Source organism: Mesoplodon bidens (genome assembly GCF_964165515.1).
Source record: "Mesoplodon bidens genome assembly, chromosome: 3".
NCBI lineage: Eukaryota > Metazoa > Chordata > Mammalia > Artiodactyla > Ziphiidae > Mesoplodon > Mesoplodon bidens.
The window spans coordinates 165,277,708-165,299,033 of NC_138178.1; the positions used below are offsets into that span (position 1 = coordinate 165,277,708).

Genomic DNA, 21,326 nt, shown 5'->3' on the forward strand with positions numbered 1-21,326 from the left:
TTCTAGGGGACAGTCCCTCAGGGAGGAACCACAGCTGGGCTGCCAGCAGCTTCCAAGCACCGAAGACCCACAGCCTGTCACGCCTGCGGCAGGCGTCGGGAGGGCACTCAAGCGTGTGCAGAAGGGCACGTGAGCGCCCCCAAAGGCGGGAAAGGGGGCCATGGGTGGGCACGCACGCTGTCAGGGCCACAGAGTGAGCTGAGGAACAGCATCCCAGTTCCCGGGTTCCCAGGACGGGGCTTGCTCACTTTGCTACAACCAAAGCTGTTTTTAGCTCTTCTCTGCCTTCCACAAACTTCTTTTGAGTACTGCAGATGACCTAACACTGCGGTGTCGGGAGCCGTGTGGCACACAGAGTGCTCAGAGGCCCAGGCCGACACCCTGGCCACGTTCCCTGCTCTCTCTGACCTGGAGGGGTTGGTTTGCTGGGGGTCCTGCCCCAGACTAAGAGCCCCCTGAGCAGGGCAGGGCTGTCACTCACGTGTGGACACATCGAGAACAGAGCCAGGCTCTTGGAAGGAGGATAAGAGGGAACATTCCAGAAGAGAAAACATGATGCTCCCGCCCTTTGTAAAAAATGAATGAGAAGCTCATAGTTGGGGTGACCGCTCATGGCCACACAGCGGTGAAGCACTGTCACCCCAGATCGGATCTGATGCCTCCACCTCTAAAAGCTTCCTGTAAACTGGTACCTGGCCCTGCGTGTCTAGTTCTTCCTGGAGGACAGTGGCTCTCCCTGAATGGTCTGGGGTAGGCAGGCTCCTATCTGGGGGAGCCACACCGGGGAGGGGCCTCAGAGGTGACCGAGAAATGAGGAAATGGCCCTGGGAGTTGGGTCCCAGAACCCAGGTTTCCCAAGCACCAGCTCAGGGCTCTTTGCCCCACGTCAGGTTACCAGGATCTCTAGAGAGGGCACCGGGCATACAGGGGGCTTAGACGCATGCCAAGAGCCTTCTCTGGGTGGACTGGCTCTGACCGCACAGCTCGTGGCTGGTTTGTCCAGGGAGCAATCCTCCTTGGGGGAGAAGTTCTGGGGACGTGACATCCCCGCCCAGCTCTGTCAGCCTGCCTGGGCAGCGCAGGCCCTTCCTGCACGTGGTGGCTTCCAGACCATGGGCTCTACAGACCCGGGTGACCACCGGAGCGCCTGGCCTGAGAGGGGCTGACAGCATTGCCTGCATCTGTGTGACGTGACAAGCGCCCACCCTACCCGGCACGCTACTCACACGGCACGCCCGTTCCGTCTGGGACGGGGGCAGCCCGCCTCCCTTCCCTGCGACGTAACCTCAGCAGCATCCCTCCCGCTGGCTGCGCTAATCTTATAACCACCCCCTACCTGTGATCTCTGCTGGAAGATGAGCTCAGACTCCAGATTAGAGATGGGGTGTCCTGTGCCCCCGGCAGTCTCCCCTGGCCCCGACTGCAACCTGGCTGTCTAGAACTCAGAGCCCCTTTACTTGACCTTCAGAGTTCATGGTGTGGTGATTTTGCTAGTCAGGAAAAAAAAAAAGGGAGAGCTGACCTCAGTGACAGAAGGATGACGTCACCTCAACATCAGTATGTCTGAGCATCTCTCTGACTTGAGCACTGGAAGGACCAAGGAGGCGTCGGCTTCCTTCCTCCCTGAAAACCAGTGCAAAGGCAGGCTGGGAGCTGCTCTCTCCTTACCCCAAGTGCTGCCCCGACCCCTAGCCCTGGGGGTGGAATTACTTTTATCTGTGTCCCGAGGCCTGGGTGTCCCACACTGCGGCAGGCAGGACCCTCGGAGACCAGGCCGGGAGGGTGACAGGGAGTCCTGTGCCCGGGCAGGTGAGCTCCACACCGGCCGCAGCCTGAGGCAAGGCACTCATAAATTCAATGAGCTCGTGCTCATTGATGCTTTCTGGAGACAGCATCTCCAGAGCTCTGCGTGGCTCACTGACCTAATCGAAGAAATGTCAGATCAAGCCAGCCCCACGCAGCATCAAGGGACACCCGTGAGAAGGAATCTCGGGGTTACCTCTGCACTTCAGGCTGGGCGGGGGCCCTGGCGAGGGGCGAAGGGGGGAGCCTTGGTGTCCCCAGAAAGATGTGGAGATCCTGGGCATCCTCCTTACTATGAAGCCTGGGACAGTTCTTGGTAACATTCCAGATAAATCTCTAGCCTCGCCTCCCTCAATCTGCCATTTAAATCACGTGCTTTGTTGTTGCAACTCAGAGTCTCAGCGTGAACGGGAATGTTAGCTGCCAGCTGTGAGGAGAGAGAAAGCCACAGCTTGGCCCCAGGGCTGTGGGACCTGCCACGCCCCAGCCCATGTTTTCTGTGGGTGCTAACACGGCTCCCTGTGCCCATACTTTTCCACTGGTAATGGGCAAGAGACTTATTTAAACGGCTGACTTATTTAAACGTCTCCCTGGTTGACTTACTTATAAATAATAAATAAGGGGGATATCCACCTTCCCCAACAACAAGTCAGGCAGGAACAACAGCCAGTGGTGGCCTGGAAGTCAGCATTTCCCCACGGTCTGAGTTACCCACGCAGTGGAAAGTTTGGTGCTAACCACCCCTGGAGGCCGAGGCCCAGCCTCCCACCCTCAGGGGAGGCTGCTGCTACTCCGGGTGTGTTTGGGAAGATGGCGTTCCTCTTGAGGCCTGTGCAGCCCGGCCAGAGAGTAAACCGGGTCCTGCTTTGGGCCCAGCCTCCCCGTGGGGTCCCAGGGCTTCCACAGGTGAGAACAGCAGCCCAGGCAGTCACCTGGCTCTTGCAGAAGCTGGTGGGGATGGGGATGGGGAGGGAGACATGACCCCAGAGCCCTGGTGTGGGGAGTGGAGGTTCTCCACGGTCAGAAAGACAATTCACAGGCCACCACCTCGTTGCTGAGCTGACGAGCTTCCTGGGAGAAGCCAAGGGTGGGAGGGTCCTAGAAACTCCAGCCCCACTCCTGAGGTCCCAGGCTGAGATCCCTTCCCAACGACCCTGACACACCCTCATCAGGTCTCTGTCCCAACCTGTCCTCAGATGGGGGGATGGGGTGGGGGAGGGTCACACCTTTGACTGGGGTGTCACTGTACGTGAGTCTGAACATTTACCACCAAACGATGAAAGCAAAAGCCGGTCGTGTTATTTCCAGCAAGAAGTCCTGGCCTTCCCTGGGCCGGCAGCTGGGGCCGGGAGACGGCACGCTGGTGGAGGGCACGCCCTCTCAGGCCAGCTCCGTGGTCCACCGCCAGCTGTCCAACTTAGGCAAAACCTTCTCTCTAGCCTCTTTCCCAACCTAGAAAATTTTCATCTCCAGATGAAAACACTAGGGTTTGGTAGAATTTCCCACCTAACAAGTATTTTTGGAGCACCTATGACACACCTGGTGCCTATCTATTCTTTCAGGGCTTAAAGTTTAATTGGAGAAACAAGCGGACAACACTACAGGGCAGCCTCTTTCCTGCTGTCTGCAGGGGAACCGACCACAGCGTGAAAGGAAGGGGCGAGGGGCAGCGGCCGGCGCGGCTGGGAGGGCTTCCCGGGGGAGGAGAGGCCCAGAGCAGGGCTGCCGTCCAGCAGCAAAACTGGACACAAACAGGAGAGCGGCCCCGGCGGCACGTTCCCTACCGCGGTGCAGTAGCCCAGGCGGAAGAGAGGGGAGCAGGCTCTGCTCTGATTCTGTGGGGGACCCTGGGGACGCTGGGGACCTGTGTGCCCTGGAACCCCGTGGGCGCTCGGTAAATGCTGCTTGACTGAAAGGCAGTTCCGGTCCCTGGCACATGCTCGGTATACTACAGGCACTCAATAGATGGCTGTGTATGGGCGTCATCTCCCTGCTCAGTCACCCACTCCAGTCTAGGCAGTGCCCACCCTAAGAAGGGCTGGCACCCTCCATGGCACCTGGGGCAGGGGAGCGGAGGGGAGGGCTTCCAGGCCCCAGCCCTGCAGGCCCCTTGGGGATATCACGGAGAACATCAGCTACACGACAGCCACCAGGACGCCTCAAGGCCAAGAGCTCCCGCGACCGGGCTTCCAGCAGGTCCTGCCGGGGGCTGCCCACCCGAGGCCCACCCGCTGGAGCGGGACAGTGCTTCCCACCTGCCCCGCCGGGACGTGAGCGCGGTGATTTACTCTCCGCTGAAGAGGATGCGGTCATTTTGGCGAGCGCCTCCCCCACCCCCGCCAGGGTTTGGCATGAACAATTTTTCCATTTTTACACGGGAACAAACGGAAATGATAAGACAGTTTCTGATGACGGGAGGACAGGAATTGATAAGCCTCGGAAAAAACGTTTTCCACAAATAACAGGAGGACTCACCCCACGGAGTCCGGGCACGAAGGTAGGTGTGGGCTCCGGGACCCCTGGGCCGGGCCGGGCCAGCCTGGAGGCCAGAGCCCGGGGAAGCTACGCTGCAGTGAGGAAAAGAAAGGCAGTTTGCTCGGACATGGGGACTTCCACGCCTGGGCTTTTGTTATAAACGTTCTCCCCAGGGCCCTCAGGCCTCGTCCTGGGACACGCGGGGAGCAGCTGCCACCGGGAACCATGTGACTGCCGGGGAAATGGAACAACCTGGCCCGCTCTCTCTGTTCCCACAGAGCCGAGCTCTTACCACTGACCACTTCAACACAGAGTAAACAGCATCAAGATTAGGGCCATTTCCTCAAAACTCCCCCATCAGTCCCCATGGGAAGGGTGCAGTGACGTGGTGGCTCTCCTGAACAGAGGCCCTCGGGGCTGGGCCTTGGTGCCCAGGGCCGTGAAGGCTTCTCCAGGCCACGTGCCTGTGCAGGGAGCTCCCCAGTGGATCCCTGAGGGGTTGACCAATCACCTGGACGGAGACAGGCAATCGGAGGAGGAAATGACAGCCACTAGACATATCGCTCCCGTGGTTAAGCTCCTGCCACTCTCACGAGTGTGGACTTAGGGAAGGTAACACTCACTGGGTCCACAGAGGTGGCCACTCACAGCCAGCGGGGACCTACCCCGGGCTCCGCTGCCCCAGGAGCTGAGCGGGTCTGGTCTCAGCTTCCCGGTAACCCACTCGGGCACCCCCTGCTCTCCGACTGGGGTGCTTTGCTGAGAAGTGAGCCCTGGCCTTCTCCCAAAGGACCTAACGTCCACCTTGCATGGGCCCTGGGGACCTCTTCACCTCACCCTCCGTTCTCACAGCCATGCTTCCTTGGGAAAAGGGAAGGTGCAGAAACCTAACACCTGCTAGGCAGCTCTTACATGCTGGGCAGGTGCCCTCACAACACCTATAAGGATAGACAGCTAGTGGGAAGCAGCCGCAGATCACAGGGAGATCAGCTCGGTGCTTTGTGACCACCTGGAGGGGTGGGATGGGGAGGGTGGGAGGGAGGAAGACGCCAGAGGGAGGGGATACGGGGACGTATGTGTAGGTATGGCCGATTCACTTTGTTACACAGCAGAAACTAACGCACCATTGTAAAGCAATTATATTCTAATAAAGATGTTAAAAAAAAAAAAAAAAAGGATGGAACTCTCCTTTCTGCATGACAGAGGCCAAACTGTCCAAGGTCGTAGGAATCGCCCAGGGGTGGGAGAGCTAGAATTCAAACGTGCGTCTTCTTGGCTCCAAAATGTGAGCTCTCCCAACGACCTCTCCCTCCCTGCCACCTGCCCGGGCAGTTCTGAGTCTCAGTCTTTCTTCCCGTTGCCTCCTCTCAGCTGTCGTCTCTGCAGAGAGTGGTGAGGTGAGCTCCACTGCATCTGGGCCCCAAGCACCCTGCGCCCGGAAGTCCTGACCCAGGGACACCTGTGCTCTTCTTTGCCGATGTCCACTGCTCCCCCTTCTCCTCTGCCTCCCTCCCCACCCCTAAACCATCTGGATCGGAGTCCAGCCGTGTGCTGGTAAAGTTGCTCTCCGAAAGAAAAAAACCCCTGATGCGTAGCATTTGCCACTTTCCGTGGTATAAATACTCCCCCCGTGGCTGAGTTCACAGGATGTCACTGTAGGCGGAGCTGGGAAGCGGAGCGCAGAGCCGCCCACCGGCCCCGCAGGCCCCGTCTGCGTCCTCTAACTGGCAGGAGCCCTGAGCTCCGCGCCCCCCAACGAGAGCAGAGAGGGGCAAAGGAAAGGCAGGCGACGCTGGTGCCCTGAAACACGTGCACCCAGTCGGCCCAAGCACATGTGACCTTGATGGCTGGGCGGGGTCAGCACAAAAATACTATTTTCTCCAGGATCGAGGACAGAAAGGGAGAAAAGAGGCCTATTTTCTTCTGTCATCAAGCAACTGGACTCGGGGAAGCTGAAGGCATCATTGACATGCCCTCATAACACCTCCGACACCTGGCCTTTGTCTTCTCCCATTCAGTCTCCAAAGGATCATTGGGCAACATGGCCTTCTAAGCCTGGATTTCCCTAAAGCCAACTTTCTTGTACACCGGGCTGCGTCCTGTCCTACTGGTGGGTGGGTGCATGGTGGTCGGGGGTGACTGGAGGGGCTGCTGACAGCAAGGAGGATGGGATTGCAGCTTTAATCATTCCAGAGGCAGGAGCAGATTCATCCCCTTTGTGTAAGACACCAGGCAGCAGGCACAGAACCTAACAGCTTGTGGGAGTTCTAATTAGAGAGCCAGGTATAACTCCATTGACCTGCCCGGCTTTGAAAGGCCTGGAAAAATGCATGTTTGTCCTTAGGAAGAAGCAGATTTTGCTTCTCGTTTGTTCTGCAAGATCCCCGCAGGGATGGCTTGCTGGCACTTTGATTCTAGCCTCCTGCATCTGTCTGGATGCCCGCTGCCCGGACATAGAGGATCAGAGAGAACCTGCGGGGACCTGGGTCCCTACAGGGGAGGGGCTATTTTCCACAACAGGCCTGCTTCACGCCTTTGTTTATGAAGAAAGACACAGCATCGTACCCCACAGCTTCCCCTGTGGGGCTGGGCCAGCAGTTTCTGCTTCATTTGGAAGGACATCAGCCAGCATTTCAATTACGGATCTAATCAAGACTGACCTCTTGGCAAGGCCAGATCCCAGGCTTAGTGTTTGTGTGTCCAAGATTCCTTGGAGAAACAATCACTGCTGTTATCAGCTTGGGTTATCCCCCTCCCAACCCCCCCAACCCGGGAGGCTGCCAGCTGGCAAGAGAATCAGGTCTCCAGGAGACATCAAGAGGGGATAGTTCACATTTTTCTAGAGAACCAAGGCCGCATTGACTGTCAGACACCATCAGAGTCTAGGTAAAGCTAGAACAACTCCTGACACGGAGCAGGGGCTCAAATACTGAGTCCTTTCCTGCTATACAAGCCTTCTGGGTGACTAGCTGATGTTCTGAGAGGCTTGAAAAGAAACAATACACTACCAAACGTAAGGTAGCTAGTGGGAAGCAGCCGCATAGCACAGGGAGATTAGCTCAGCGCTTTGTGACCACCTAGAGGGGTGGGATAGGGAGGGTGGGAGGGAGGGAGACTCAAGAGGGAAGAGATATGGGAACATGTGTATACGTATAACTGATTCACTTTGTTATAAAGCAGAAACTAACACACCATTGTAAAGCAATTATACTCCAATAAAGATGTAAAAAAAAAAAAAGAAATAATACCTGCAAAGGTATTTTAAGAGACAGGTGTTATGTAAACACCAAGCAGATGAGCAAGGGGAGGGAGGGCGCAGCCTGGAGGAGGAAAGAGAGGGACCACGGGACAGTCAGTGGACCTGGCGGGAAGTGAATGGGCAAAGTAACCATGGGGCGAAGTGGTCGGAGTCCCAGGAACCTTGGTGGAGGAGCCGTCGAGCTAAGGAGCTCGCAAAGGGCGTTCCTAAACTCTTGGAGTCTTGGGCTTTCTGGACACTGAGGCCCAGATCTGAGAGCTAGTGGGGTGGGGGGGGGTGTCTCTCAGACTGCAGTTCTCTTCTCTCCCCAGGAGGCAGCTGAAGCCTTGGAGGCACTTCGGGGTAAGGCCACCTCCAGACCCCGGGCAGCCTTCTCACCAAATACCCCAGCGTGGAGCCCCTGCACACCTGTACCCCTCCTTGGTCAGTAGGTTTCTAAGAGCAAGGGGTGTGCGATGACAGGCCCCAGAGGAGGCTTCTGCACATCTGGATCCAAGTCATGACCTTCCCAGAGCCTGAAACCTGGTGATTCTTGGTATTTGGTCATTGGTGCATTTGGCATTCCTTCCTCCAAAGCAATCCTTCACCACCACCCCACCCCCTGGGTAACAGGAGGGACACCAAAGGCTAACCCAGAAACTTTTCTGCATGTGCCCGGGCTCCTAAGTCAGTGCTGAAGCTGTTGATTCCGGCATATCCAGGGTCTGGGCAGCTCTGAGCAGGGATGCTACACAGCAGGGAGAGACCCCTCTGGGCAAGGTGAGAGGCAAGAGGAAAGACAGAGACTTCACTGCGGTTGAGAGCAAAAGAGAAAGGAGACAGCTCAGCAGTTGCTGCTTGACTGTCAAGTCACAGAGTCAAGCCCTCCAGTCCCCAGAAGATGGTGAGAAATTCCACTCCTCCCACCAGAGCAAGGGGCAGAGTTCTCTGGGGCCAGGGTCACCCTGGAGGGGCTCAGAGAGCTGATCCCTTTCACCCCACCCCCAACCCAAGAAGGCAAGTGCTATTATCCCGTTTTACTGATAAGGAAAGTGGGCATGAAACCTTCAAAAGTGATGGAATCAGGGGGCTTCCCTGGTGGCGCTGTGGTTGAGAGTCCGCCTGCCGACGCAGGGGACACGGGTTCGTGCCCTGGTCCAGGAAGATCCCACATGCCACGGAGTGGCTAGGCCTGGGAGCCGTGGCCGCTGAGCCTGCGCATCTGGAGCCTGTGCTCCGCAACGGGAGAGGCCACAACAGTGAGAGGCCCGCGTACCGCAAAAAAAAAAAAAAAAAAAAAAAAGTGATGGAATCAGGATTCCTGGTGGGTCTGCCACTCAGTGCTGTGCCCTTGGCAAGTCCCTTCCCCTGTCTGTCTCAGCTTCCCCAATTGTAAAAGGGGATGCTTAGATTAGGAAATTCCACTGGCGTTCTAAACCCCGGACTGCTTTCAACTGTCTGGGGAGCATCAGGTCCAAAGGCTTTCATCTGCCACCTGTCCACCCTAGGCCCTCATCCTTGATATCGCTGCAGAAAAACCAGAAGCAGTGCCTGGGGGAGACTTCTCACGGGAGGTCCTCCCTAGACCTTTGGGCTGAAGAGTTTTAAGCTCAGACTGTCAGAAGGTCCGGACAACACATGAGAGAGACATGGCCCAGAAAGAGCCCAGAAACACTAGCAGGGGCGTCTCTGGGACCAGCCCCAAATGATGGGGAAGCAATTCAGGCACGAGACGGGTCGGAGGCTGCCAGCCCGGGTGGCTCCAAATGCCACCATGAGAAAATGGTGGCAGCTACGCCCTCTGGCTGAGTTCAGAGGCAGGCTGCGCGGGGGAGGAGGGTGCCGAGGAATCCAAGCTAAGCAGCAGGGCTAAAATCCTGGGAGGCCTGAAATAAGGAGGGAGGATCAGGAACCGGGATCTGAGAACACAGAAGGACCCTGGTAAGTGAAAAAATCTGGATCAAATTCCTGATCCAAGCTAGGGAGCAATAACTGTGGAAAGGCAGGAAAGCAGTGGAAGTGAAACGTCAAATCGTCCTGGAATCATGGGGCAGAATTTCTAAGAATAAATGGTTTGGGTAGAGTATGTCAGATTTTAAATAACTTTAGATCCTCATTACTAATGAGACACTGAACCACTCTGCCTGTAATTCGTCATCTAAGACTCCAAAACAAAATAGGAATAAACACAGAATTCATTTTTTTCCTTAAGCTGCAGCAAAGGAAAGCCTAGTGACATGGCTTGCATTTCAGAGCCTGCCCTGGGTCTGTGTTGCTTCTGGGTCTGTGATTTCAGTCCTCAGGGAACGCAGGGGTGGCCCGATGCCACGGCTCCCTGGCCAGCACCCAGAAAATGCCGCAGTGGGAGGATGGACCCAATCATCAAGCAGAAAATGTCTGCAGAGAACATCCCTGCCCCGACGGATGCTGTTTGGGGTGGGAGGGTTTCTGGCGGGGGCCGGGGGTGGCAGGCACAAGGGCCCCAAGTCACACAGGAGTCACGTGGACGTACAGCACACGTCCCGGATTCCCAGGCGACACTCCTTTTGCTCTAACGAGGACACACGTTCCCAACACGCCGGAAGCGCACGGTCTCCAAAGGATGTGAAGACACAGCTCACGTCGTAAAGCCTTTCAATTACCTGGTTCTTCCCTCAAGTCCTTCCCAGTACCCGCCCCCGTCCCCACTCGAAGGTCCTCTCTGCTGGGCTCGCTCCCCTGACCCGCCTCGGCAGACTCGCTCTCCACTCTTTCTGCCATTGCTATCATCTCCCGCCCCAAGACGGGTGCAGGCGCTCCGAAAAGCTCCTTAGGGCAATGTGGCCTCTCCCTCCCCTCCTCGGAGGACTCCCCTCCCCCACCCAAGCAAGACGGGAGAGCAGAGAAGGTATCTTGGTGCTGTGGAAATCAGGAAGCTGCGTTCATCTGGGTTTGGCGGGTGGGGTGGGTCAGGGGCAAAAGAAGAGGCTCCCTCAGTCTGGGACCAAGAGCAGAAGGTGGTCTCGCCCTGAACGGGACACCAGGCTCACAATCTATAGAGGGAACCAGCAGGGAGGGCTGAGGATGTGTCCCGAGTCACAACCAAGAGACAAAAGCGTGTCCTTGGGGAGAGATGGCTCGGGGGTGACCAACAGAAAGTCCACTACAAGAGAATTCACCTGGCCTGAGGGAGTGGGGTTTGGATGTCCGTGGTTTTCAGACAGGAAATGATGTTTAATGATACCTGCATGGCACACAGGGCTGAAGCTATCCCTTTCTTGGCTCATCTGTAGCCACAGGACAGTAGCAGGGAGGTTCTGGCCTACAGGGGAGGTAACAGGTGGGAGAGTTCTGGCCCAGGAAGAAGCTCTGTGTGGCGGAGGAGGGGTGCTGCCTGGGTCCACGCAGCTCCAACCCCTCGGCGGCTGCCACGTCAACACGTCTGCCTTGGTGCCCCCGGCCGCCCGGGGTGGCCGTTTCAGCCTCCCCGGCACTTGAGTCTGAGTCAGGCCTTGGGGCCTGGCATCTAGCTTGGCAGGTGAGCTCCTCTGGGGAGCGGAGAAACAGAGCACAGGGGCTTGGACCAAGGAATGGTGGATTCTTTTTACATTACCATTTTGATCTCTGGTCTGGAACTAGGTCTCTCGTGGGCGTGGTCAGGTGAGTCCGTTTCTTAGAGGTGACCCTCCCCGACTGGACTGAGAGAGCCTCGCGGGCCCGGCAGACAGCTGCACGGGGGCGCCTGCCCGCCCTCGGCCCGGGCCTCTCTCGCTGCGATGCTGCCTGTGAGGACGGAAGGCCACTGTGGACTCCAGTAGCGTCCCACGGCCATCTGTGGTCTAAGGATGGTGACCACCATCCTCCCCAAGTGGGGTTCAGGGTCTGACACAGAAGAATGTGCTTGGGGACAACAGGACAGAGTGTCTGAACTTGAGAGGGGCCGTCGCCGCCCCCCTCCCGGGGCCCCCGAACAGAGGGCTGCCCCTCCAGCCTTCTGTCATGTTCAGCCCCTGGAGCAGGTCCACAGGTAACCACTAAGCTGACACACCTGATGGGAGCCCTGCCTGGCAGCCCAGCAAGTCCTCTCTGAGATCCCGCTGCCCTGGGAGGTGCATTCATTAGCCCTGTCCGGGCCTCCACGGTCTCCAGTCCCACCTCAATGTCATTTCCTGTCCTCGTGGTCGATGGGACTTTGTGCTGAGGCGGAGCCAACAAAGAGCTAGTTAACCTGCCCGGCCGGAGCCAGCATGTTCCCACGAGAGCTGCTCAGTCTATTCCAGGGAATTAGCACCCAGGCTTTGGGGGGGCTTCACTCATAAAAGGGGAGTAATGACATCTGTCAAGTTCACGGTCGCCTGTAGTTGTTCTCCCCCTCTCCCTCCTCCCCAGCCCACCCGCCCCACGCCGGCCGGCCACCCCTGGTCTACGCAGTCACTGGGCTGCCTCAGGCAGGGCTCCTTCCGAACCCAAGGAGCAGACAGACCCATGAGCAAACAAGTCCGCGTTGGTTCAACCGGTGCTTCCTGGGAGGGAGGTCAGGGGGCTGAGGGCCCCTCTGTCAGGGTGGGTACGTAGGGGGCCAAGAAGCGCTTCTCAGAGGCAGTGACTGCTGAGCCGGGCTCCACGACAGGCTCTGCCTTTCCTGCCGCCCAGGCTGATGCCTGGTACCCGACTGCCCCTGCCCACAGGCCGAGGGCCCACCCCAACCTGGCCATGGGGGCACCCATCTTCCACAGCAGCCCTGGTCTGGCCCATCTGGGCCTCCCTCTGAACCCAGTCAGAAGAGATGCTTTCCGCCTCTACCTGACAACAAGTCAGGCCAGCTGGGGCCTCCACCGTTCCCTGACTCCTTTCAGCCTTGATAACCAGGGCTACAGGCTCAACAGAAACAGTCAGAAAGTAATACTTAAAAAGGAAAGTGTAATACCATGCTCTTGGCCAAGCATGTGCCATGATATATATATATATATATATATATATGTATATATATATATATATATATATATATATATATATATATATATATATACATATATATATATATATATATATATACACATATATATATTTTGCGGTACGCGGGCCTCTCACTGTTGTGGTCTCTCCTGTTGCGGAGCACAGGCTCCGGACGCACAGGCTCAGTGGCCATGGCTCACGGGCCTAGCCGCTCCGCGGCATGTGGGATCTTCCCAGACCGGGGCACGAACCCGCGTCCCCTGCATCGGCAGGCAGACTCTCAACCACTGCTCCACCAGGGAAGCCCCATGATATATTCTTATTTCAGCTCCTCCAGCTGCTGAAATTTGGTTCAGGAGGAAAGCCACACCCATGGTCAGTTCCTTCAGAAAAGAACTCCCTGTCAAATCGAGGCAGAGAGGCTTCCACCACGGGCAGGTGGGACCTAAATTATGGAGACTGGTAGTAACGCTCATAGCTAGTGCTTATGGAGCGCTAGGCAGCCTGTGTGACTCACTTAACCCGCAAAATCACACCGCCAGGGGGTCACCATTATTATCCCCATTTTATAGCTGAGAAAATGGAAGTACCGAAAGATTAAGGGACTTATCTCAGGCCACACAGTTGCTAAGTGACAAAGCTGGGACCCAGGTGGGTTGGCTCCAGCGCCATGCTCTCAACCTCTGTGCCGTGCTGTCCTTCAAGCTGGAGACTCTTAAGTGACTCTACCTTCTTGTCCTGGCCCTGCTCCTAACTTGGAATATGACCTAGGGCAGGTCACCAAGGGCAGCGTCCCCATCAGTAAAAATGAAATTCTCTAGTTCATATTTCATACTGCAAGAATAAACATCAGATACGGCGAATGAGGTTTTACATTTCCTTTTAGAGGTTAAGGTTATATTCGTGCTAATTATTAACAATTCTTGGGGGACTTCCCTGGTGGCGCAGTGATTAAGAATCCGCCTGCCAATGCAGGGGACACGGATTCGAGCCCTGGTCGGAGAAGATCTCACATGCCGAGGAGCAACTAAGCCCGTGTGCCACAACTACGGAGCCTGCACTCTAGAGACTGAGAGCCACAACTACCGAGCCCGCGTGCCACAACTACTGAAGCCCGCACACCTAGAGCCCGTGCTCCGCAACAAGAGAGGCCCCGGCTCACCGTAACTAGAGAAAGCCCGCGCGCAGCAACGAAGACCCAACGCAGCCAAAAATAAATAAATAAATCTATTAAAAAAAAAGAAAAATTCTTGGAAGGGCCTGAAGCTGTCAAAGTTGCTCAGAGGCAGTGTGTACCCTTAAGGGACGGGAGGGAAGCTGGAGTGAACAACAGGGGCTAAGCCTCTGGCAGAAGGCCCTGCTGTTTCCTCTCCTCTGTTAGTTTGAGCCCCACATACTGTCAGTAAAGGCAGTAGAGAAGTTAAGGCCTGTACACTGTTCAAAGAGTACTGCCAATAGCACACAGATGAGTAGGAAAGGTGGGCATCTAAATATTTCAGTAGTCTTCCTTTAAAGAAAACAATTGTTCCCCTTATGTTTAAAAGCATTTTAAAAATCCTGGAAGTAAATGAAATACAATTAACAGATTAAGGCTTCTCACTAGACGATGGTAGTGTTTTGTTCCCTGCCAATCATTCTTTCTATGTACAGAGAGAAATCGATACTTTGGATGAAAGAGATCCGTTTCTCAAGATCAGCATTTGCAAGGGGAAGGGTATCTCCGTTCGGCTTCATTACCTTAATTGTACCTGGGTCTTATCCAGAGTAACAGGAAGGAACAAAGTTCCCTTCTGTAAGACTGGCTTCTCCAAGGGAAAGGTGTGGAGCCCTGCCCTGTCTGTGCCCTGGGCCCTGGGTACCCCTTACTAAACGGATGGATAAGCTAGACAGATACACAGACAGCTGCCGCCTCTGGAATCACCCTGAAAAGTTCACGACTTCAGGCTGCATCTCTCCTCCAATAGGGGCATCAACTGGAAAACATGCTTCTAAATCATAAAATAGACACAAGCAATTTCCTCCAAATCTCATGAAACACTTTAAAAGAGGGAGAGAGAGAAAAACACCAAAGTTTCATAATTTAGCAGCGCAAGCTGCCTCAGGCAAGCCGGAGTCACCTCTTTCCCTTGATTCAAACCTGCCCTGCCTGCCACCCTTCTGGTTCGTCATGCGCAATGGGATGAAGTATTTTCGCACAGCAGACAAGCGTGTAAGCTTGAGGACAGTTTAAAGAAAGCTCCGACTTCAGGTCCCTCTTTGAACTTCAGAAGAGCTGCCGCCATCTCCGAGCCATGTCCTTAGCCTTGTTTGGATGCTTCTGGCTCAAACTTTAGAGCTGTGAAAACAGCTTAAAATGTAGTAACCATCCAGAAGACTTGTCCCACTGCACCGCGCATTTCAGGTCCTGCTTCTAGACCTCCCGCCAACGTGGCGTGCCTCCGGGTATTTCATAACAGAATGCACTTTTCCGACAGCGCGGCCATTCTCTGCCAGCCTTTGCTACTAATGTGTTCCCGGAACAGAACTGCAGCTCCCGTTCCGAAGTTCTCACACTTGATGTCACTACAGATTTCTGACGTTTCTGAAAATGTAAGATCACGGAGGAAACCCTCGAAGACAGCTGTGCTGAAATCTTTAGCCTGGAGCTGTCTGGATTGAACTGGGGTGTGGGGTGAGGGGTGTTTCACGCCTCATCCACGGAGGCCAACCAGCACTTTTGGACCCTTCACGCCCCAAATAAAAAGCCTATTCTATTATTCAACTGGCCACCTACAATAGCCCCCAAAGTGACTTTCCACTGAGCAGGAACCCCCTGCAGCCTCCCTGGGGGTCCTTGCCGAGCTATTCATACAACCCACCATCACGGGCCCTCAGGCTGAGGCAGGGAGGCTTCCGTCCCACTCCTGGGAGGATCCCTGGGGCCTGACCCCTGGCCTCCGATGGTCTCTCTTCCCCATCGTCCTCCCCTTTCTTTGGGGAGCTCCACCAGTGGGCCTTTCTCACTACTTCCTGTGGCAGAGCGGGTGAAATTCACACCGCCCACCCCCGGTCTCCTAGCTGCCCTCCTTTGAAGGACGGATGGCCTTTGTCCCTGTCCAGGTGTCCAGCCTTGTCGTGGGACCTCCAACATTCAAGGGCGTGGTCCCTGGTGCTTTCCCTCTGGTTTTTCCCTGCTTCGGCATTAGCTCTGAGAGACCCTCATCTTGCCGTAGTTGGAGGCCCATCCCTTGGGGACACGTCAGTCCACTTCCTTCCCTGCAGGGCGGGGTTGGGGCGCCAGCGGGGCACTCCAGGCCCAGCCCCTCTCCAGCTGACACCCTCCCCAAAGCTGTCTGAGCAGAGCATGCCTGTCTCCCTCTCCTGTGGCCCCGGCCCCCAGCATGCCCTGGGCAACCCCCACCATCTTCTTCTGTGTCACACCTCTTTTCGACCTGTCCAGTTCATTGGTAATGTGCTCCAGGATAAGTTACTTTCTCAGCAGTATTTTCCCCTCTAGTCTTACCAACATCAGCTCCCCGCACACAGCCCTTCTGGCTTCCTTCCACGTTCATCTCTCTCTTGAAGGCTCTGTTCCTTTCAGTTTTTTTTTTTTTTCCAGTACGCGGGCCTCTCCCTGCTGTAGCCTCTCCCGTTGTGGAGCACAGGCTCCGGACGCGCAGGCTCAACGGCCATGGCTCACGGGCCCAGCCGCTCCACGGCATGTGGGATCTTCCCGGACCGGGGCACGAACCCGCGTCCCCTGCATCGGCAGGTGGACTCTCAACCACTGCGCCACCAGGGAAGCCCCTCTGTTCCTTTCTTACCCTCCCATCTCACACACTGCCCTCGGGAGCCTAGGCTGACGTTATCAGAGGGCAAGCAGGTGGCCCTGTTTGCAGAGCCTGTCCCTGTCCTGGTCATCGTGCCCCTGTCTACCCTGAGTCCGTGCCTGTCCTTGGCCTGGGTGGTATCACCCAGAGGCCACTCCTCTGCCCTTAGTCCGCCATGAGCCCCATTTTCCTTCTCTACCCCCTCCTCCTGAGCACAGGGTTACTGGTGTGGAAACACTTGCTCTATGTTTCATTAATTTCTCTCAGGTCTGGGAGGGAAAGGCTTTTTACCATGGCATGCAAATGTATGTAAAGGTATATACTTATGCAAAAATGATATGAAAATATGCCTTTAGATTTCCTGGAAAAAAGTCTGATCACTCTATGATTCTCTCCCCTTGTCAACAACATCACTTTTGTAATTCCTTATCCCGTCAGCTCACTGCTCCCTTACTATCTGCCCACACTCAGCTCTCTTGTCTTGTGCTATCTCATTATTAATATTAAACACATTATTTCTCTTCTTTCTTTGCCCTGTATGTGAATTTAAACACATCTGTGAAGGCTGAAACTATTAGAGAACTATCAATTGTCACTGGGGTTTAATTTACATTTCTGTTGTCAAGTCTGACCTTGTATTAACTTTAATATATTTAATACTTTAATGAATACCATCTGCCTCCAAGTCGTTATTGCTTTTTAACAATATTAATGTGTTTGCATTTCTCTGAAATCATGCCTCTCCTATGAGCTGGGCTGGGCGGTGGTGCATCCTCCCACTAACCTGCCCTAGAAGGTAGCAAACAATCGTTCCTCAGGGAACAAGCTCGTGCCCCGACTGCTAACCTTTCTCCGAGGCTACCGTCAGCCCCTGGTCTCCACCTGTGACACACAACGTGGCTTCCTTCCTTCAAATCGGCTCCGTCCGACTGCCCCTCGGCCCCTCTCCTTCCTCTCTGAGCATCAGGGCTGACGCAGACGCACCTTCCATCCTCTGGGCTTTTTCCATGACCTGCAATCTGCCTGCAGTCGGTTCCTTCCCTTGGAAGCCCCTTGGCTGGTTCTTTGGGGTGGTGCTCGTTGCTGTGCTCAGGTCCTTCGAACTCCTTCTAGTCTTGACCTCTGACCCTTGCTGTGGCCTGGCGACCAGGCCTCCTTGGCCAACCCTGTCACTTGCGCACCCCACTCCTGAGAGCCAGGCAGGTGCCAATGCTCATGTCTGTTTCCGCCTCCTCTGCCCCGTAAGTCTAGAGCCCCCGACTCTTCCCTTGGACATCACTTGGTAAAAAGACGGCCTCTGATCTCCCTGCTGACACTTCGTCTTCACTTAGGGGCTTGCAAACCAGTCTGGCTGCCACGAGGGTAGAGGCAGGACCTTCTGGGACTCAGAAAGAGGTTTCCCTTCTCATGCTTCATTTGTGTCTGGGGCTAAGCTTATGCCTCTTTATGCACAAAGAGGGTGAGCCAAAGAAACAGAGCTTTCCTGTGCAGCTGGGGTGGGAGGCAGGAAAGAGAGGGTTGTGATGTTCAGGGCTGGGGGCCTGGGTTCCAGGGGCTGCCCCTCCATGGGCACCAGGAGAGTCGGCAGCGCCGGTGGGAGGGGAAGCTGACCTTGGCTGCAGCGGGGCCCCCGCCAGCTGTGGCTGGGCTGGGAGGACGCAGGCCGGCGTGCATCATTTACGAGGTCACCAAGAAGGAACCGGCCAAGCCACCCTTTGGGTCCCACAACAGTCACAGTCACTGGGCAGTTTCAGACCACGAGAATCTGAACTCCTCAAATTTGTAGGCCTGTTGGTCTCAATCTGCCTCCAGTCTGGATAGTTATTTATTTATTTATTTATTTATTTTCCGGTACGCAGGCCTCTCACTGTTGTGGCCTCTCCCGTTGCGGAGCACAGGCTCTGGACGCGCAGGCTCAGCCGCCATGGCTCACGGGCCCAGCCGCTCCGCGGCACATGGGATCTTCCCAGACTGGGGCACGAACCCGCGTCCCCTGCATCGGCAGGCGGACTCTCAACCACTGCGCCACCAGGGAAGCCCTGGATAGTTTTTGAATGTATTAGGATGCGTGGAGAAGTCTTGAGAGTTTATTATTATCGCAATTTTCTCCTGGTGAGACCTCCAAGGCAGCTAATGTCTCCAGGCCAGAGAAGGCTCGGTCATTGCCCTGGATCCAACAGGCAAGGCCCCTCCATCACCCGGCCCTCACTCACTAGCTCTCCTCCGCTGGGCCCACTGCTGCTCCTTTCAGAAAGGAAAGCGTCTGGCATTTGGCAGGGAGCTCAGGTGTCTTGACAAGCTCCAAAGGTGAAACAGAAAACTTTCCCGGTGCGATTTTCCTATTTGATCTTTTGTCTCATGTGTTCCCCTTGGGGACAAACAAGAAATACTTCTCTGAATAATTCATAGGCCCCAGGGTAGAAACACGCTGCCTCTTTTTAATAAAAAGGCTGGGTACTCGGTGTTGATTATACCTCTTCTGTGATACTTCAGCAAAAGCAGGGAGATCTCAAAAGCTCTTTACAAATTCCTCTTACAATAGTGAGACAAAAATGAAAAGCCATGGAATATTTTTAATCAAACAAACTAATGTTTGGATAATACGTAAAATTATTTATAAAGCTGTATTGAACTACAAAATGCTCATAAAGGGACGTTGAAAATTAAATGATTGTAATTATTACAAGGTTTGATTTATTTTTAAAACTGAAAATGATTGTCTTCAGTTTTCTATTTAATGAACACCTACTAGGTGCCAGGAGTTCTGCTGGCCTCGTTATGTAAATCATTTCATGTTGTTCTCACAAATGAACTGGGTAAGGAACAGCTCAATGCACAGAAACTCCGAGGCTCTTAGAGGTTAAGTGACTAGCCCAAGGTGTCCTGGGGGCAGCGACAGGGCTGAGTTTGAACCCAGATCTGACTCAGAAGCATACGTTTCCCATGGTTCCTAATGCTGGGCACCTGGGCCCTCTTCTGCTGAAAACCAGAAGTTACTGCTCAGCTCCATCTACATTTTGCGATGTTACTGTGAGCAATGGTGAGAGAACAAAGCCTTTGGGACCCTCTGGAGAACATTTTACTTATTGGTTACAAAACCGTATCCTCTTAGCACTGGACAGAAACTCACAGCCTATCTAGTTGAATATTTTCATTTTACAGCAAGGAAACCGAGTGCGGAGAGCTTATGGGCTTTCCCCAAAGTCAGAGAGCGAGCGAGTGACACGGCAGGGCCAGAACTCTGTCCCTGGACACCTTGTCCGATGCCCGTTCCTCCATGTCACACCCCCCTGATCATACACGCTGGGCTCCCGAGGGCTGCCCACCTGAAGGACACCTCGGCTGCATTACGGGCTTTTCCCTTCCCGTGGCTCATGAAATCAGAGATGTCCTACCACTAAGAATGAAATACAAATTCAGAAGCTAAGTCTGGCCGACAGGCCCAGAGAAAGCGGCTTTCACCGGCTCCCTGGACCCAGTTCATCTCCAAGTCTCCGTCCAGACTCTTGCAGGAAGGGGACAGCAGACAGGCGGCTCCTGTGCAGCCGCTGTGCCCCACGTGTGTTCTGAGAACCCTCCAGAGTGGTCTAACTGACCCCGCCCAACTGAAACCGAGGTGGTCGGGTGGCCAACTCCCAGGCAAGGTAGGGAGGGGAGCAGTGGGGCAGCCCCGGGCTCCTGGCTGGGCACCCAGAGGAGGGGCGTGTGCGGCCTCAGAGCCACCACACCCGTATGCAGTGTGGGCGCTGCGGTGACTTACCTGGGTCCTCTGGGCGCAGTAGGGCTGCCCCCGTCCTCTGACAGGATGCTCCCACTAGCCAGTGGCCTCCGAGACAGGCTGGGGTCTCGGCTCCCTCAAGGTAAGAGAGCCCCCCAGGAGGTAAAGTGCTCTGACTTCTGTACTGAAGGCTCCCCAAGGTGCAGACACCCCCAAGGTGGCTGCTATAAGCAGCTCGGAGACCAAGATGACAATGATAGTGCCCAAAGCCCACAAATATGTCTTCATGAAACCCAGAGCCACAAGGTGGCTTGGACTGCTGGCCGGAGACCGCTGACTCAAAACCCTCCCCTCACACCGATCAGGACCCCCAGGTAGGGTCGCTGAGGCTGTGCGCTGCCGATTCTATGAGCTCCATTTGTGTAAACTACAACAGCAACGGCACTCGCTGGCTTTATGCACCTTGACAGCCTGGCAGGCCAAGTGCATCTGGCCTTTGGAATGGGAACAGGGTTTGAGGGTCAAGAACTATGTGCTCCTTCCCAGGGGACCCCTGGTCCAGGGCTGGAGGCCCCGCCGGCGCTCAGACTCACCAGCCGCTGCATGCTCTTCACGTGGGTGGGGCTTATGGATAAGGCCTCTTCGTACCACCGCCGGGCCTCCTCGATGTTCCCTCGGAGCTCGGCAACCTGGCCTCGCATGTACAGGACGTTGTGGGACATCGGGAAGAGGTTGGCAGCTTCTTGGGTACAGGCTGTGGCTTCTGCCGGCTTCCCAATGCCGATGTAGACTTCAGCTGTGAGGAGGAGAGCACAGGCAGGTGCTGTCCTGGGTCCCTGTCCTTCAGAGGCCCTGGGACATCGCCTCCCCTCCACCATGGGAGTCTGGCAGGGGCCCACCTGGAATACGCAGGGCCTAGAGCCAGCCAGCCCAGCCCCCAACCCCAAGTGGAAACAGCCGCGGGCTGACGGTCCTTCCCGCCCACTGTTCACAGGCACTTGAGTCAAGGCCATGCGGCCTTGGAGGGGACACGTGTCACCACCGACGAGAGGGGAGTGAGGCCTGCCTGGGTCCTGCCCTCACCCCCCCTTCAGAGGTCACGCATCCTCAGGGCCCACCAGGGACACCTGCCCTCAGCTCTGACAACCACAGAAGAAGGGCTGGCTGAACCCAAGGACAGGCAAACCAGAGGTGCACGGCCCCTCACAGGGCAACGGCTCAGCTCTCGGGCTGCTTCCCCTGATGCCAGGAAGTGTGACAAGGCCAGCAGGCGGTGGCTGCTATGGGCACGACGTAAAATCGCTGCTCCATCAGACCCTGCCCTGGACCGACCTGGGAAAGCCACTGC

The 21,326-nt window shown here is 55.5% G+C and overlaps 1 protein-coding gene across 4 annotated transcripts in view; it reads right to left on the reverse strand.

Annotated features, from left to right (window-relative positions):
• The window catches only part of TTC7B (tetratricopeptide repeat domain 7B), a 242,417-nt gene that overhangs the window by 11,737 nt on the left and 209,354 nt on the right, over positions 1-21,326 (reverse strand). For all 4 annotated transcript variants that reach the window (XM_081230322.1, XM_081230320.1, XM_081230318.1 and 1 more), the window contains one exon: positions 20,572-20,774. In XM_081230322.1, coding sequence (XP_081086448.1) covers positions 20,572-20,774 — 203 coding nt within the window. The remainder of the gene's footprint in view (positions 1-20,571; positions 20,775-21,326) is intronic.